General features: G+C 33.3%; 1 protein-coding gene across 2 annotated transcripts in view; it reads left to right on the top strand.

Annotated features, from left to right (window-relative positions):
• Window positions 1-16,903, top strand: part of GRM7 (glutamate metabotropic receptor 7) — a 1,106,888-nt gene that overhangs the window by 722,812 nt on the left and 367,173 nt on the right. For both annotated transcript variants that reach the window (XM_074284035.1, XM_074284034.1), the window contains exons 6-7: window positions 748-948; window positions 8,519-8,658. In XM_074284035.1, coding sequence (XP_074140136.1) covers window positions 748-948; window positions 8,519-8,658 — 341 coding nt within the window. The remainder of the gene's footprint in view (window positions 1-747; window positions 949-8,518; window positions 8,659-16,903) is intronic.

The raw sequence follows: 16,903 nt of genomic DNA, 5'->3' as shown, positions 1-16,903 counted from the left end.
ATAAATTTAATGAAATGGCAACAAGTAATAAAGAAGTAACTACTATTCTTACAGAGTTGTAGAGATCAAATTAAATAATGTATGGAAAGCACAAATCTTAAAAAGCTATAACAGTATCAACTGTTTGATGTTCACTAGACTTAGGATTTGATCAAAGGAAAAAAAAGAAGTATGAATGAAGAATCCCATTGCTAAATTGCCAATGAGCTTATTTGCTAAATTTTTTTTTTTTGTGCCCTTGATTTTTGCATATACACACAAAAATAACAAAACAAAATATGTTTTCCTTTTTTTTTCTCTCAATGCCTTCCATTCAGAGAGAAGTTTCAAAAATCTAAATGTATATCATCCATTCCAGCTGGGCTTTGTTTTCTTCAATGTATTCTCTCTTCTAAGGAATCATTGCATTGTTTCCTCTGTTCCTTTATTTGTAGAGACTGTGGTGATTATATTGGGTACTATTCATAGTGTTTGTCTCACAACTGAAAGGTGAAACATAATTAAAATTTTACATGATGTTTTATTTGTTGGGTAATAAGTGATTGATAGAGAATGTGCCATCAAGCAGACAGACATGTTGGTATCAAAATGTTGGAGTGCTGGTTCATAATTTTCTGGTCCTTGGGGCACATGCTCACTCTCTTCTTTCAAATGATGTAAAAATTTTAAAAAATCATTGGTGGAAATGACAAAATCTTTACTTATCAGCAATCCTTTTCTTTGTATGTTTATTGTTTTAATGTACAGGACAGGAGAGAATTGGAAAGGATTCCTATTATGAGCAGGAGGGGAAAGTTCAGTTTGTGATTGACTCAGTCTATGCCATGGCCCATGCCCTCCACCACATGAACAAGGATCTCTGTGCTGATTATCCTGGTGTCTGTCCAGAAATGGAGCAGGCAGGGGGCAAGAAGTTACTGAAATATATTCGCAGTGTTAATTTTAACGGTGAGTCCAAACAACAAAGACCAGCCTTTCGTGTATGAGGTGATGTCATTTGGTGCATCATTGATTGTGTCATTCCATTGTGGTCTGATATTGCTATTACTGGCTTTTATACTGTTCATACCTTGTTTGTTTGAGTGTGTTGTCTTTATGGGGCATTGGTAAAGAGGCTCCTTTTGGATAGGGGAAAATGTGGAAAATCATAACATTTCTTTTAAATTGAGATCTTTTCTTTGAATTAAGTACCATTTTAGTAACCACATTTATATGATTATGAACACTTTTAAATAGTCAAATATGTGTATATAGCAAATATAGCACCAAATGGCATTGGGGCATAAAGGAAAGAGAAAATTTAGATTTTGATGATTTGGGTTAAAGCCTCATTTCTGACACCTACTTTCTGTGTTACTAAGGGCAAGTCACTTCACCTCTAAGTGTCCTGGGCAATGCTCTAAGATTATTAGGAAGATAGAGTTATTCCAATCTTCATGAATAAGTATATGTCATGATTTTATGATTATATAAACTTTCATGCATGCTTATACAGCACATGCAAATATACTGATATATATGTACATATATATATATATATGTATACATATATATATATATGCATGTGCACACTACATATATATCATAATTTAAAAATTCTAGTATATACCTGTAACTGAACTGTTAAAATATGTTATTTCTCATGTAAGTTATATAGACCCATGTTGTTTTGTTGTTGTTGTTGTTGTTGTTGTTGTTGTTGTTGTTGTTGTTTTGTTTTTGTTTTTTCTAAGTGTGATAGCCTCTACTTTTTCATCATAAATATAAATATAAACCTTCATCTCATTCCCTAGAAGAGAACCTACCCTTTACAATAAAGAAACACAGTTAAACAAAATGAGCAGATCAAATGACAGATTCTGAGAATCTTCATAGCATGTTACTTTATTAGCTCTCTATCTTGTTGCTAAGGAGGGAAAGATGTTTCATTACCTGTTCTCCTGAACAGCTGTTGCTTATTTGTTTTTTGTTTGTTTTCAGTGGCTAAGAATAAGGCATCCATTTCATTACTTTTTCCATTGACATTGATGTTGTCTTTGGTAGTTCTCCAGTTCTAATTTCACTTTGCAGTTATTTACACAAATCTCATATTCTTTGAGCTCCTCCTCCACTCTGACTACTGACATTTTTGGATTTCTTTACATCCCAACTAAAATCTCATCTCCTACAGGAAGCCTTCCCAATCCTCTTAATTCCAATGCCTTCCCTCTGTTATTTCCTATTTATTCTATCTATAGATTATTTTGTGTGTGTGTATATATATATATATATGGACACACATATATCTGCACATATGCATATAGGTATATTTATGTGTATATATATGTGTGTATATGTATATGTATATATATATATATATATATATATATATATATATATATATATATATATATATATATATATATACACATATGTGTTGTCTCCTCCCATTAGATTGTAATCTCCTTGAAGGCAGGGTTTTTCTTCTTTTTGAATCTCAAGCACTTAGCAGTGCTTGGTACATAATACTAAATAAGTGATTATTGATTGATTGGATAAGTCCTCACTACTTACTGAATAATAAATAATGCTATCTCTCAATAATGTACTTTTGGGTTGCCCATTGCCTAATCAGTGGACAAGAACTTAGTTTTTAGTTTTGTAGAACAGAGGAAAAATTACCCACTGTGGGACTGCTTTTGAATACAGACTTCCTGTCCTTATCAAGCTCACTTGATGACTAAAGCAATTGGGTGAGACAGTGTGACACATAGAGTATTAGGCCTGGAATCAGGAATTGAAATCCGGCCTCAGACTCTTACAGTTATATGATCCTGGGAAAATGCCTCAGAACCAATTATTTATGTGACCCTGAGCCAAGCCACTTATCCACTAGTTACCCATGGTTCTTGCATCTTTCAAATTATCATTTTCATCGCATCTATCTCGACATTGTTATGAGAATAAAATAAGATGATATACAAAAAAATTTTGAAAACTGAAAGTAATATATGAATGTTAGCTGTTATTATCATTATTATTTTTTTACCTAAGAAAGCAACTTAATTAGAGTAATGTGGATAATTTTTAAATAATATGCAATTTCGGCAGATAGAGAAGTCAGATTTGCTAGTTGCTTTTCTTAAATTCTGCATTTTCATCAAAAGATTCACAGAAGATTTTGAAACTGTTATGAAATTAAGTATAATATAGGGGATGAATTTGGCATGGGGAATACAGTGTTTGATTTAGAATTTGGAAGACCTGAGTTCAAATTTTGGTTCTTAAAAATATGGGCTTTGTGAATCCCAGAAAGCCTCCTAACTGGCTGGTGTCCCAGGTACCTCTATCAGATTTGAAGATGGAAAGCAGTTTATGATCTGAATTATTTGAAGGAATTTCCTTGAAGGGAGAGAATCAAATCATATCAATGATATCATCTTTCCCTTCTCCCCCCCCCAAAAAAATGGATATTTTGAATGACTGTGGGAATCTTAGAAAATTGGGGAAAAGAAAAAGATAGAGCATCTAGGCCCAAAGCAGTTTTTGACTGCCACATCCTCTCTTCCTGGAAGATCTCCTTTAGGGCTCATGTTGTTATGCTATTTTATTTGCTATCCCCGATATATCCATGTCTCTCCATGTCTTCTATATCTCCCTCTACCCTGAGATCCCGCTCACCTCAAAGTCTGGTTAACTTTACTGGTCTAATGACATACCCATACTCATAAACACACCTTTCATTCTCAATAAGCCATTCTTTCCTCCTTGATATCTATTTTATCTTGTTTCTTTACCCTGAAAGTTTTCTTGTCTTATTTTACTTCTAATAAGAACATTTTAAAAGTACAGTTCCTCTTTTTTCAGCTTTTTTCAATTTGAGTTTTTCAATTCAATTCAATTTGGGAGGGAAGGAGAAAAGGAGAGCCAGAGACAGAAAAGACAGATAGACAGGAAGATGAGAGAGAGACAGAGACAGAGAGAGGCGGAGACACAGAGAGAGAGAAGAAACAGAGACAAAGAGAGAGAAAGAGAAAGAAGTGGAAGAGGTGAAATAATTGGAGAAAGGTCTTATGGAATCCATCAGAAAGGTCAGAGGCACACAATGTCTGCTTACCAGTCATTATTTAGATAAAGTATTCAGCTATTCTACCTTTTTTTTTTTTTTTTTTTTTTTTTTTTTTTTTCTTTAACAAGATCTTTAATGAGAGTGGAAAAGAGCAGGACAAGAATAGTTTCTTCTAACAAAGTATGAGAAAAGAAAGATACTTTGCACTGTGTCGCCTCCTGACAAGTCCTTCCCTTGTGAGCTGATGATCTTCTCTATAAATGGCTCTAACAGGCCTCCCCATAACTGCTCAGATAAAATCAGCCTGTCCACAGCTGCTTCTGACAGCCTCTTTTCTTCAAAGTCTATGAAAGGCTCAAGTCCTGTTGCTTAATGAATAGAGACTAGAAACACAGTATGATTTCCAGTATCCAGCATCAGAGCATAAAGTAGGCAAGGGTTTGAATATTAATGTGTCAATGCAAAGTGACAGCCTTTAAAAAAAATTAGAAAAAATTCTTGCTAATGATTTGAAGAATCCAAGATTTTTCTTTCTTTACTTTCTTTACAAACTTGGCAGATTCTTGTCAAGATCACAGAGAACAGAAATCCAACTTTTAGTTGTGCTTTTAAAAGTCTCCCAGTCACTCTCACTAATAACATGTAGGAATCATATTCACTCAGTTTCCATTGTTCTATCAAGATGATTTAAAAAAACAAACAAACAACAAACAAACAAACAAAAAAAAAAACGAGCATTTATTTTCTTTCCCATCCTAACCCTTAGAAAACAACAACAACAACAGTAATAAATAATAAAAGGAAATCAGAACTCTAGTGACAAATAATACATAATCAAGTGTAGGCTCACAATGGCCATGTCCAAAAAATAATTTCATTCTATACTCTGATACTTTCCTGTCAGGAAACTGGTAGCTGGCTTCATCTTCTTAAAGGTGAGTAGCCTGCTTCAACTTCCATCTTGAGAAAAGTATTGTAGCAACCTCTTGATATGAATTGGAGAGAATTTAAATGAATTATGACCTTGGCATTCCCATTGCTACTAAATGGGTGGTTCTCCAAGCAAATTAAAGAATATTACCCAGACTATGATTAGACTTTGGAAAATGGGGTTTTAATGAATTGGATTTTTTTTATACACATGTTTTCATATTAAAAAAAAACTTTTAGTAATATCTATTAATTTATATCTCCCACATTTCCCATCATCTCTCTCTTCTCTACCTCTTAGAAAAAATCCTATTACAACAACAAAAAAAATTAAAAGGGTAGGGGAGTAGTTCAGCAACATTAACTAAAACAGCAATAAAAAGTTTGAGGTATTTTAAATGTTAGCATCTATAGGCCCCCATCTTTTTGCAGGAATTGAAGTAGTAGACAGAGATATATAGTCATATCTTTTCTTTATATACAAGATAGAGTTTATAATTTTCTATCTTTTAACTTAATTATAATAAAATTAGCATTTGCTTTAAATTTACAAAATTTTTAAATGTTATATTGTTATCTTCATAATCTGTGAGATAAATACTATTAATATCCTCAATTTTCAGATGAAGAACCAGAGGATAGCTGCACTGCCTCCTCTCCTCCCCCCCCCCCCATTTCTACAATTATGGTAAAATGGATGGAGAAAAAAAAAAAAAAAACCTGAGTAAAAACCTTACTACTGACACTATATGGCCCAGAACATCTTACCTTAACTCCATATGCTTCTGTTTACTCATCTCTATGGTGAACACATACATATGCACATACATATATATGAAATTACTATATACATATATGTGTATGCATATCTATATATGTAAAATGCTAAGTGTGTTTGAACCATGTAAATTAACATATATTATATTAATTGTGACTCAGAATCTCAGGATCACAGAATGCCAGCACTGGACAGGAACTCAAAGGTCATCTCTTTCAATACATATCTAATCAGACTTGATACACAATTGTCTAGTTTTTGAATGATGACTTCCAATAGTGGAAGACTTTCAGTGAAATAGCCCATTCCATTTTGAAATTGTACTAATTATTAGGAAGCTTTTCCTTGCATCAAATCCAGATCTGGTTGCTGTCAACTTGCCCTTACTGATTCTAGTTTTTCCTTCTGAAGCCATATAGAGCAAGTGGGATAAATGAAATAAAATTAAGTTTGAAGAATATTTACTTCTTCCCCCACCAGCCTTGTCTTCTTTCCATACTAAATATTCCCAATTCCTCAAATGTTTCTCATGTGATATAATCTCAAAATGTTTCTCCTATTTAGCTTCCCTCTTTTGGATGCTCTCCAGGTTATTGGCACCCAGAAGTTTTCTACAGATTTCTGGCTAGAAGAGAGAATCAGGAAGCCAGGAAACTATGTATCTCATTTTGCCTAAATCATATAGGCATAATTTTGATTAAAATACAATTTTTAGCTTTGTTTTTTGCAATTCCTCTTTTATTATCTTTTTAATCTTGTTTATACAGTGGATTTTTGTTAGCTCTACTGTAAGACTTTATGAAAGAAATTTAACTTCAAGATAATTATGTCAGTTTTTACAAATTTTTCATAGTATTTTTTAGCCCCTTCCAGACATGTATATGTGAATATATATATTTAAGCAAGCATGTGCACAGAATATATATATATATATATATATATATATATATATATATATATATATAGTTTACATATCTATTATATGTGTTTACATTTTTCTGGTTTTGTTCATCTCTCATAACACTTTAAAAATTCAAGTTCATTAGACTGCAAAGGTTTTGGAAGCTCACATTGGATGGTGGCCTATATTCTATCCCTAGATTTTAGTGCAAAAATATTTTCTTGCATTTAATCAGTATCCAGTTTCCCATTTATATTAAATCTAAGAACTTTCCTTAAGTCTCTCTTCTAAAACATTTGTTTCACTGACTACTTACCACTTAATAAGAGATGAAAATACAAAAGGAAGTAATAATCTTAAGCACTGATGTAGAAACTAAATTCTTTTAAAAGTCTTTAGAAGAAGGAAGTTGAAAATAATAGGAGACAGAAAGAAATAGAGTAATGTATAACAGAGGATTTTGTCTTAATCCTTAACCATGATCTTGGTCTTTTCCTTCTGATTTTAAAGTTTTTCAATACATTATTATTAAATAAGTGGATTTTTGGTGGAAATCATATAGAACTTACTCAAAACTTCTTGAAGCAAGTATTCTACAATTCTAAATAATATAGAAAAGTCCTTCAGGTTGCTTTTTGCAAGATTTTTTTTTCATACTAACAGATCACAATTGCTTTAATTATAAGGCAACATCTATATATAAACAACTTGTATTACATGTCAGTGTAAACTGCTTTTATGATATTTGACACTTTTCTTCTTCTAAAATGTGTACATATATGACATGATTATTTCATGCATGTAGTATACATGTATATATATAGTATGTACATTTAACAACAAACAAGTAGTAAGATTTCTGCAGCATGGGAAAAATTAGAATATGAATCAATGAAGATTTCTGTTTATGTCTTTTGAGAAGGATAACCATTAGTTATCTTTGCCATGATTACAGATATAGGCTCAAGAAAATATTGACTATGTCTAGATTCTTCTCATTAAGTATAGCACAGAAACATTAAATGTGCAAAAATTCAAACATACAATCACTTAGTCAAGACCACTAATGTTATAATTCGCATGCTAGTTATCATGTTAGCCATGATAACAGAAGTATAAATAAAGAATTATTTTACAAAATTTTAGCCACTGACTATTATTTAGTCTTTGTGATATACAGATAAAAAGAACGATATGTGACTTATATGGAGAAAATATAAGGCATATATAGATTGGAGTATATCCAATCATTAATGGTCTTGTAAAATTAACTTTAAAATTATCATTAGTATTTTTGTAGTAGAATTCAGAAAATATAAAAGTTGAGAGGGGAAGGGAGAGTCTATTCACCTCCTATTGTTTCTTCTATCCTTTTCATTCCAATTGCATGCAGATTACTGGAATAAAAACAATTTGTGGAGGAGGAAGCTATTTATGGATGCCAGTCAAGACTCACAAACCTGGGCTGTCTTCTGATGGCAATATCTCGAAGAAGCAGATGGAACATTTTCTGGGAAAAGTCATTTAGAGATTCCCATGTATAAGGCTGATTTTCACTAAAGAAGGTGGAAGGAGGGTAGAAAAACATTCTAATATTTCATCCTGTATGGACAAGGCAATATGAAAGCAAGATTTAGAGTTTCTCCCTTGTTTCTCCATCCCCTTACCAGGCTTTTTAAACTATCAAGCAAAAGATGAAATTACTGCAACATGTATTAAGCCATCCATTTAAAATACTGTGAAGATGGATGACTTTTGCAATAGCAAAAATTCTATTCTCACATCTTCGGATAAATCAAAAGTAATAAAATGAGTTTCATTTAATGAGCTATTGCTTCTTTCTTGTTTTTGACTCCTTCAGGCAGTGCTGGCACACCAGTGACGTTTAACAAAAATGGGGATGCACCTGGACGTTATGACATCTTTCAGTACCAGATAACAAATACCACTAATCCTGGTTACCGCCTAATTGGCCAATGGACTGATGAGCTGCAACTTAATGTAAGTTGTTTATTCTTCATTTGCATCAGTATGCAATACCTTGATTCATCTGTAAAAGTGATTAATGTATAACTTTTCCTTGCTTTCTAAGTCAAAACATACATATAACCCATAGTCTTGGGTTTTTGGTTTTAGTTTTTGCCTTTTATTTTTTAGTGTTTGTATATTGGGATTTAAATACAAATTACTGACTTTTCATTTAGCTTCCTGATATCAACATTAGCCTCATGACAACTGCAAAAAACATTCAACTATATTTTATTACAAATATTTGATTTGTTTCGCATCTTAGCTTGTCATTGGGATTTGGTTCAGGGCTTGAAAATACTAGATATTTTTTATTTTTCTTCCTTCTACTTCTGTTTTTTCTCTCTTCTTCTTCCTCCCTATAATTTTGAATACATTTTTATCCTGGTTATTCTTCTTCCTCTATCGTCTAGGGGCTATATTAAAGACAAACACTATTTTATCCAGGCTTCATGTAATGCTTCTGTGTCTTACAGCTACCATTATCTCTTACAGAATAGCACTAGGCCACTGATATTTTGTCTGATTACTGGGGAAAATATACAATCACAACAAATAAAAACTAACAAATCCCAGTCTGTTATAATGGTTAATGTGCTATATTCAGCATAAGGAAGACATAGATAAGAATTCCATCTAAGATATTTGACCTGTGACCCTGAGCAAGTCAATTAACTACCTGTTTAGCTCCCTTATCTGTAAAAGAAGTGAAATTAGAATTAATGTCTTTCAAGATCCCTTTCAGCTTTAATCTATAATCCCACTCCAGCTATGGGATGGCAACTACTGAAATTTCTTTAACATATAACTTAAACCTTAGTTTTTTAATGTCAATTATTTTTGATGTTCATAATTCAATTAAATCAACAGACATCTTTTAAGTACATATAGTCTATAAGCCATTGTGCCAGTAACTATATATATATATATATATATGTGTGTGTGTGTGTGTGTGTGTGTATACATTGTGTATATATATATATATATATATATATATATATATATATATATATATATACACAATGTATACACACACACACACACACACACACACACACACACACACACACACACACATATATATATATATATATATATTTATGGATATGGTTCTGGGCCTGGAGTCAGGAAGACTCATCTTCCTGTTAAAATCCTGCCTCAAATACTTATTAGTTGTGTGACTCTGAGCAAGTCACTTAAACCCTGTTTTCCTTATGTATAAAATGAACTGGAGAATGAAATGGCAAACTACTTTAGTATCTTTGCCAAGAAGATCTCAAGTGAGGTCATAAAGAGTTGTGCACTACTGAAACCACTGAATAACTACAATGTTTTCTATATTTTTCTATTGTCTTTTACCTCTGATCCAGCCTCAGTGCTGAATTATTCCCATTGTCTCCCTCATTTATTCCTACTAGTGATGCTGCACAGAGCTGAAGAAAGTTAAAACTTTCCTTACTTCGTCATTATAAATTCATGTTTTCCAACTGCAGCTAGGCCTTTACTGCTACCAGGATACTTTATTTTCACCCCAATTGATTTCCCCACAAATCATTGCCTACAAAAAAATGCTTTCAAAATTTTTTTTTTTTTTTTTAAAAACAACCCTATTTTCCTACCTAACCAATCCTATCCAGCTTATGATTCTGCTTTTTTTTTTTTTTTTTTTTTTTAACTGAGAAAATTGAAGCCAGTTGTGGTGAAGTCACTTTCCCAATTTTCTTACTCTCAAAACTTTTAGAAATCATCCCCTAATTTTTCTTCTTTTCTTCCAACCTCTTCCAACCAAATTAGTCTTTTTCCTTCCCTAGACCAAATGTATACACAGCTGCACTTGATCCATCTTCTCCAGCCTATTGCAACCTAATTCTCCTTAGTTTTCACTCTGTTCTTATTTACTGATTCCTGAGCTATTACCTTTAATTATATTTAAATCTTACCAGTCCTTTTTTTTTTTCATTTTTTTATTTATAGTTTTTATTTACCAGATATATGCATGGGTGATTTTACAGCATTGACAATTGCCAAACTTTTTGTTCTAATTTTCCTCCTCCTTCCCCCCCTCCCAAGATGGCAGGTTGACCAATACATATTAAATATGTTAAAGGATAAATTAAATACTATATATATATATATATATATATATATATATATATATATACATGTCCAAATAGTTGTTTTGCTATACAAAAAGAATCGGACTTTGAAATAGTGTACAATTAGCCTGTGAAGGAAATAAAAAATACAGGCAGACAAAAATAGAAAGATTGGAATTTCTATGTAGTTTTACCAGTCCTTTAAAGAAAAAGCCATTGTATTGTACCATGCCCTCAGGCTATCTTTATCTCTTAGAACCAAAGGTAGCAATGGAAAATTAAGAAGAAAGCTTTCTGTACTCAGTAACTTTACAGTCTCTTTTCTCATTCACTTCCCAACTCTTTGTAGTGTGGCTTGTGACCTCATGATTTTTTTTTTTTTAAATGATTGAAAGGAAAGTGATAAATACTGGAAGAGATGTAGAATAATTGAGATGGTATTTCACCATTGGTGGAACTGTGAACTGATACAACCATTTTGGAAAGCTATTGCTCTTTAGTCATTGGCTAAAAATGTGTTATGAGAACATGATTGAATACTACTGTACTATAAGAAATGAAAAGCTTATTGATTTTGAAAAACTAAACAAAACATTGATAGAGTTGGATGAAATAATGAAGAGCAAAATAAGCAGAACTAAGAGAATATAGTCTGTAGTTACATTGATTATTTTTTAAGAACAATTTTGAGGGACTAATTCATCTCAAATATTATAAATGGACAAATTAACTACAAAGGTCATAGGAAAGAAGATACTATCTGTTCCTAAAGAAAGAACTGATAAATAGAAGTATATATAAAATAATTTTAGGGTTGGAGTGGGGACATAAGAAAAAAAAGTAAGTTGTATGATAACTTTGTTATATTTTAAAAGAATAGAAGTTATACAAAGTAGATTTGCAATTTCATGTACAATGATCTTTTTGTTATTCTGACTTCAGAAATTGAATAAAACTATTCTATCCAAAGTAAGCAATGATTTTCTGTCAGAGACAGTGGTGTTTCTTTTTTAACCAGTCCCCATTCCTCCCAACTTCTTTGATCTATTTAATACTGTTGACTGTTAAGGACCAAGCCTAAGTGTGAAGGAGCAGGTTGATTCTCAGAAACCCCCCCATAGCTGTGAATCATAATGCACTTGAAGGAATTGCAACTCATTCTTTACTGACAGAGATGCTACTTGTGAATTGGGAATGAAATAAATTGGAGGCAAGAGGGAAGAGGAGGGAAGTCAGAGACTGCAACTGTCTCTCAGTCTCCTTGTATCATTATCATCCTCTCACACGAAGGGAACTATTTCACTGATCAGAATTAAATCCTCAGCAGCCACTAACAGGTTGCTATTGTCACAGTTGACCATGTGCTACTCTTGGGTAATCTTGGATACTCTTCTTTCTGAAATTTTATGATATTATCTCCAGGTTTTCCCTTTTCTAACCCACTTCTCAACCCACTTTGCCAGTTCCTCATCCATAACACACTTCCTATTTTTGTTTCCTTGGACTCTGTCCTAAGCCTCCTACTCTTGTCTAGACTCTGTGTTTTGTTGAATTCATCATTTTCCCAGTTTAATCTTTTTATCATGATGACTCACATGTATATCTAGCTTCAGTCTACCCTGAGTTTCAATCCTATGTTTCCAAATGACTACTGGATATTTCAAACGAAATATCTCTGATATATCTCAAATTCATTATGTCCAAAAAAATCATTATCTTTCCCTCCAAACCCAAGCCACATTCAAACTTCCCCATTTCTGTTAATGAGAAACAGCATTCTTCCAATCTCCCAAGCTAGTAACTTCAATATTCTTCTCTCTCACCACATGTATCCTGCCAAATCCTGTTATTTCTATGTCTGCAACATTTGGCAATCCAATCCCTTTTCTCCAATAATATAGCTACCACTTTTGTTCAGTCCCTCATTAGTTTTCATCTAGATTGTTTGAATGGCCTTCTAATTATTCTCCCTGCCTCAAGTCTCTCTCTTCATTAATTTATTCTCCTCAATTCACCAAAGTGATTTTCCATAAACATACTTCTGTCCATTTTATCTTCTATTCAATATAAAGTAATGGCACCTTATGGCCTCAGATTAAATCTGAACACTTCTGGTTGCTCCTTTAAAACCTGGGCCCAATCTATCATATTCCTCTTCCTATACTGTGATCCAGCTAAATTGAACTTCTCCTTCCTTTATCTTCACACCTTTCACTGTCTCCTGTGCTGATAATGTCCTCTCACTTCATTTCTATTCTCCAGAATCCATATCTGCTTTCATGGCCCAGCTCAAATAGTTCCAAGTGAACTCTTTCCCAATGACCCCCATTTACTAGTGTCTTCCCTCTCAAATTATCTTATGGCTATCTGATTTTATTTTTATTTATTCCCCTGTTTGTTAATCGACATGTACATACATAATTGTTTCCCTCATTAGAATGTAAATTTTGCAGGTAGTGATCATGTCTTGCTTAGCACGCAACACAGGACATGGCACATAATAACTATTTAACAAATAGTACCTGCATGCTTGCTTGAATGTTTTGATCCTATTTAGTCATTTATCCATTTAGTCATGATCCTATGACTAAATGATGTTTAAGACCCCTTCTGCCTTGAACAATCTACAATCATATTATAATCCTCAACATACATATAAACTACCCTTAAAAATAAAAACAAATTAGAAATGATTAGAGCTCTCTTATACACATAAAATTGGCTAAGCTTGGGGGAGAAAAAGTCCAAAATCAAATTTATATTCAGTATAAACATATGGCATTGAAAATAAAGTCAAGTGGGCTATTTCAAAGATAAATGTTTATTTAGATATTGTAACTAAAATATGGACAATCACATGTATGAACCCATTCAATAAAAATTTCAAACCAGTACAAATTTTTAAAAAATAGTTTATACCAATTGTAGAATTTTTTATCTAAAGAAAACCTTTAGCTAGATGCATAAATCTGATGTAATGCAAGCTGAACAATGTAAAGCTGATGATATTAGCCTCAATTTGAAGTCCAGTCTTGAGAGAACAGCAATCTTTCTTTCCAAGGCAATATGACAGACAGAATTATGGATTTAGAGTTAAGTCACTCAAAATTTAATCCAGTTTTAAACATATGCCAACTGTTTGTCCATGAATCATGTGGACCTGGAAGAAACCTCAAAAATCATTTAGTCTTCTCCCAACATATCATTTTAGAGATGAGGCAACTGAGGTTCATGAAAGCTCAGTGACTTGCCTCATTACCTTCTGGGAGCCTCAGTTTCTTTCTCTATGAAATAATTATAATATGCATATATATCTATATCTATCTATATCTATATCTATCTATATCTATATCTATCTATCTATCTATCTATCTATCTATCTATCTATCTATCTATCTATATATTGCAGTACCCATCATTGGGTTGCTATGAGAAAAGCACTATAATAAAGTGAATTATTATTGTAACTTTTCCATCTGGTAGTGTACAGTCCCATTCCACAGAATTTGATCAAGTATTTGTTCTGGAGAGGCCACTGCTTGTTACTAGGGTATTCTGAAATATGAGAGTATATAGATTCAGAATTTAGAGAAAAAATTTTAGGTACTCTTATGGAGTTTACAATCTGGGAATGGAAAAGTAATGTACAAATACCTGGATTATGCAATATGTCTCTAACAGAATACCATGTCTACATCTGTGTTCCTAAATATCTATTTTCTTAGGATGATAATAACTCTCTTTTCAAGCATATGCTTTTCCTTCCCCACAAAATGGGGCAATGGAACATTCAGTAGAATAGTCATTAGAAGAATCTATTTTGTGGTACATGTTATTTATTTATTGGAAAGAGCTGGTTTTGTGAGTATATTGATTTTTTTTCACTATCATTACCTAGCTACAAAGGAAAAAAAAAGTGGTTGAGATACTTTCAGAGGACCTAATAGAAACTTCCAGAGACAGTATTTAAACTCCCAGCCCCTTAATGTTTACCCTGTTATTTAGACAATGGAACTGAATTGTTCTTATTATAGTATTATTATATTATTATACAATATAAAAATATTACATATTTTTTAATAATTTAAATTATAGTGTACATGCTTAACCTATATCAGATTTCTTGCTGTCTTAAAGAGGGGGAGAAAGTGAGAAATTTGGAACACAATGTTTCAAAAAGGTGAATGTTGAAAATTATCTTTGCATGGATTTGGAAAACAAAATATTATTAAAAATAAAAGTCAAACAAATACAAATTGTAGGATTGGAGGAAAAAATTTAGGGACAAAGAATAAAAGCTTAACTGAAAAAACATGGAAAAAGAAACTTTTTTAGGTAGTATCTTAGACCCTAAAAATTTCAAAAACTATACCCCAAATGTTTTGTTATAATATATGCATTTTCAGATTTATTAAATTACAATTAGAATAGTGTTGAAATCTGAGAAATTAGCAGTGATAGCATCAAAAATAGTACTGTAGGAAGCCAAGATAGCGGAGAAGAAACACACGTCTCTGTGAACGTCCTCACTCCCTCACAACCAATTAGATAAATTAAGTCTCAGAATTAGCTCAGGACTGATAGATACCATAAGGACTGGAAGCACGACTTACCAGCTGAAGAGAATGTGGAATTTCAACAGGAAAGGTCAGTTCCCAGGGGAGGAAGAAGAGAGACCAGCACAGACGGTGGGGTAATGGCGCACTGCGCCCATTGCGCTGGGAGGGGCTCTGGGATCAGAGAAGCCACTGAGGTAAAGGAATCTGGCACAGTCTGTTAGCTCTTCTCTGCTAATTATTTAGCAGTTCAGAAGAGAAAGCCAAAATATTTTAAAACTCAGATTAGATTTTCCCTGGACCCTGGAGGTGACTCAGCAGATCTCAGCACCAGGGGGTGTGGCCTCAGCTACCTCCTGAGAATAGTTAAGAGATTGACAAGTGGGTGGATACGGCCCAAGGCAACACACACTGCCTAGCTTAGCTGGAGGGAGTGGAACTCAGCTCCAGGAAGTCCCAGAGAAGCGGAACCTTTGAACTAGGGACCGCGGTTTCTGGCAGACACTTCCAGTTTGAGCACAGGGGCTTTTCATGTCACCTGTTGCAGACATCCACTCCCCACCCGGACACATAGGCTGGGCTTTGTGCTGTCTTTACTATTCAACACCCTCCAAGCACAGCAGTGCTAATCACCTCTGGGGAACTTCCAGGGAGGGGGTGGGGAACTCTCTCCCAGAGCTCTATCTTAGCTCAGGCGCAGGAGCCACTGCATCCATCCGGTCTGGGAGGAAGCTGGTAAAGAAGTAAATAATTTCCTACCCCAGGGACAGACCCCAAAAGATTTTTTAAGTATGAGCAAAAAGCCAAGAAAAACCATAGATTCCTTCTATACAGAGAAAGAGCGGGTATCCAACCCCGAGGAAGTTAACAGCAGAGAGTCAGCAGATAACAACCTAAAGGGGAAGGATTCCTGCCCCCTATCACATAACTCTCTCCTAGAAGAAACTCTTAAGAAATTAAGGGAGATTGAAGAAAAATGGGGAAAGGAAAGGGAAGCAATGATAGAGAATAACAATGTCCTGAAGTTGGAGTTGGAAAAAATAAAGAATTCACAGGAGATGCAGGGAAACAAAATTTATGAATTAGAAAAGGTTAAAAAAACACAGGAAAGTAGGATTTCTGAATTGGAGAAGATAAAGGATAAAAAAGTCTCAAGAAAATAGAATTTCTGAATTGGAAAAAGAAAATAATTCTCAAAAAAAAATTAGGGAAATGGAAAAAAATTCAATAGAGCAAAATAATTCATTTAAAAACGAAATTGGGCATTTACAAAAAGAACTAAAAACTGTGAAAGAAGAAAAGAACTCCTTAAAAGTCAGGATGGAACAAATAGAAATGAATGATTCACAGAGAACCCAAGAATCAGTCAAACAAAACAAAAAAAATGAGAAGCTGGAGAACAACGTCAAATACTTACTGGGAAAATCTATAGACCTGGAAAATAGATCTAGGAGAGATAATCTGCGGATTATTGGACTTCCAGAAAACTATGACCAAAAAAAGAGCCTAGATTCTATTTTACAGGAAATTATCAAAGAGAACTGTCCAGAGATAATAGAAACAGAA

Source organism: Sminthopsis crassicaudata, chromosome 1, assembly GCF_048593235.1.
Source record: "Sminthopsis crassicaudata isolate SCR6 chromosome 1, ASM4859323v1, whole genome shotgun sequence".
NCBI classification, from domain to species: Eukaryota; Metazoa; Chordata; class Mammalia; order Dasyuromorphia; family Dasyuridae; genus Sminthopsis; species Sminthopsis crassicaudata.
Note: the sequence above shows the minus strand (reverse complement) of the source record. Positions and strands in the feature narration are given on the sequence as shown.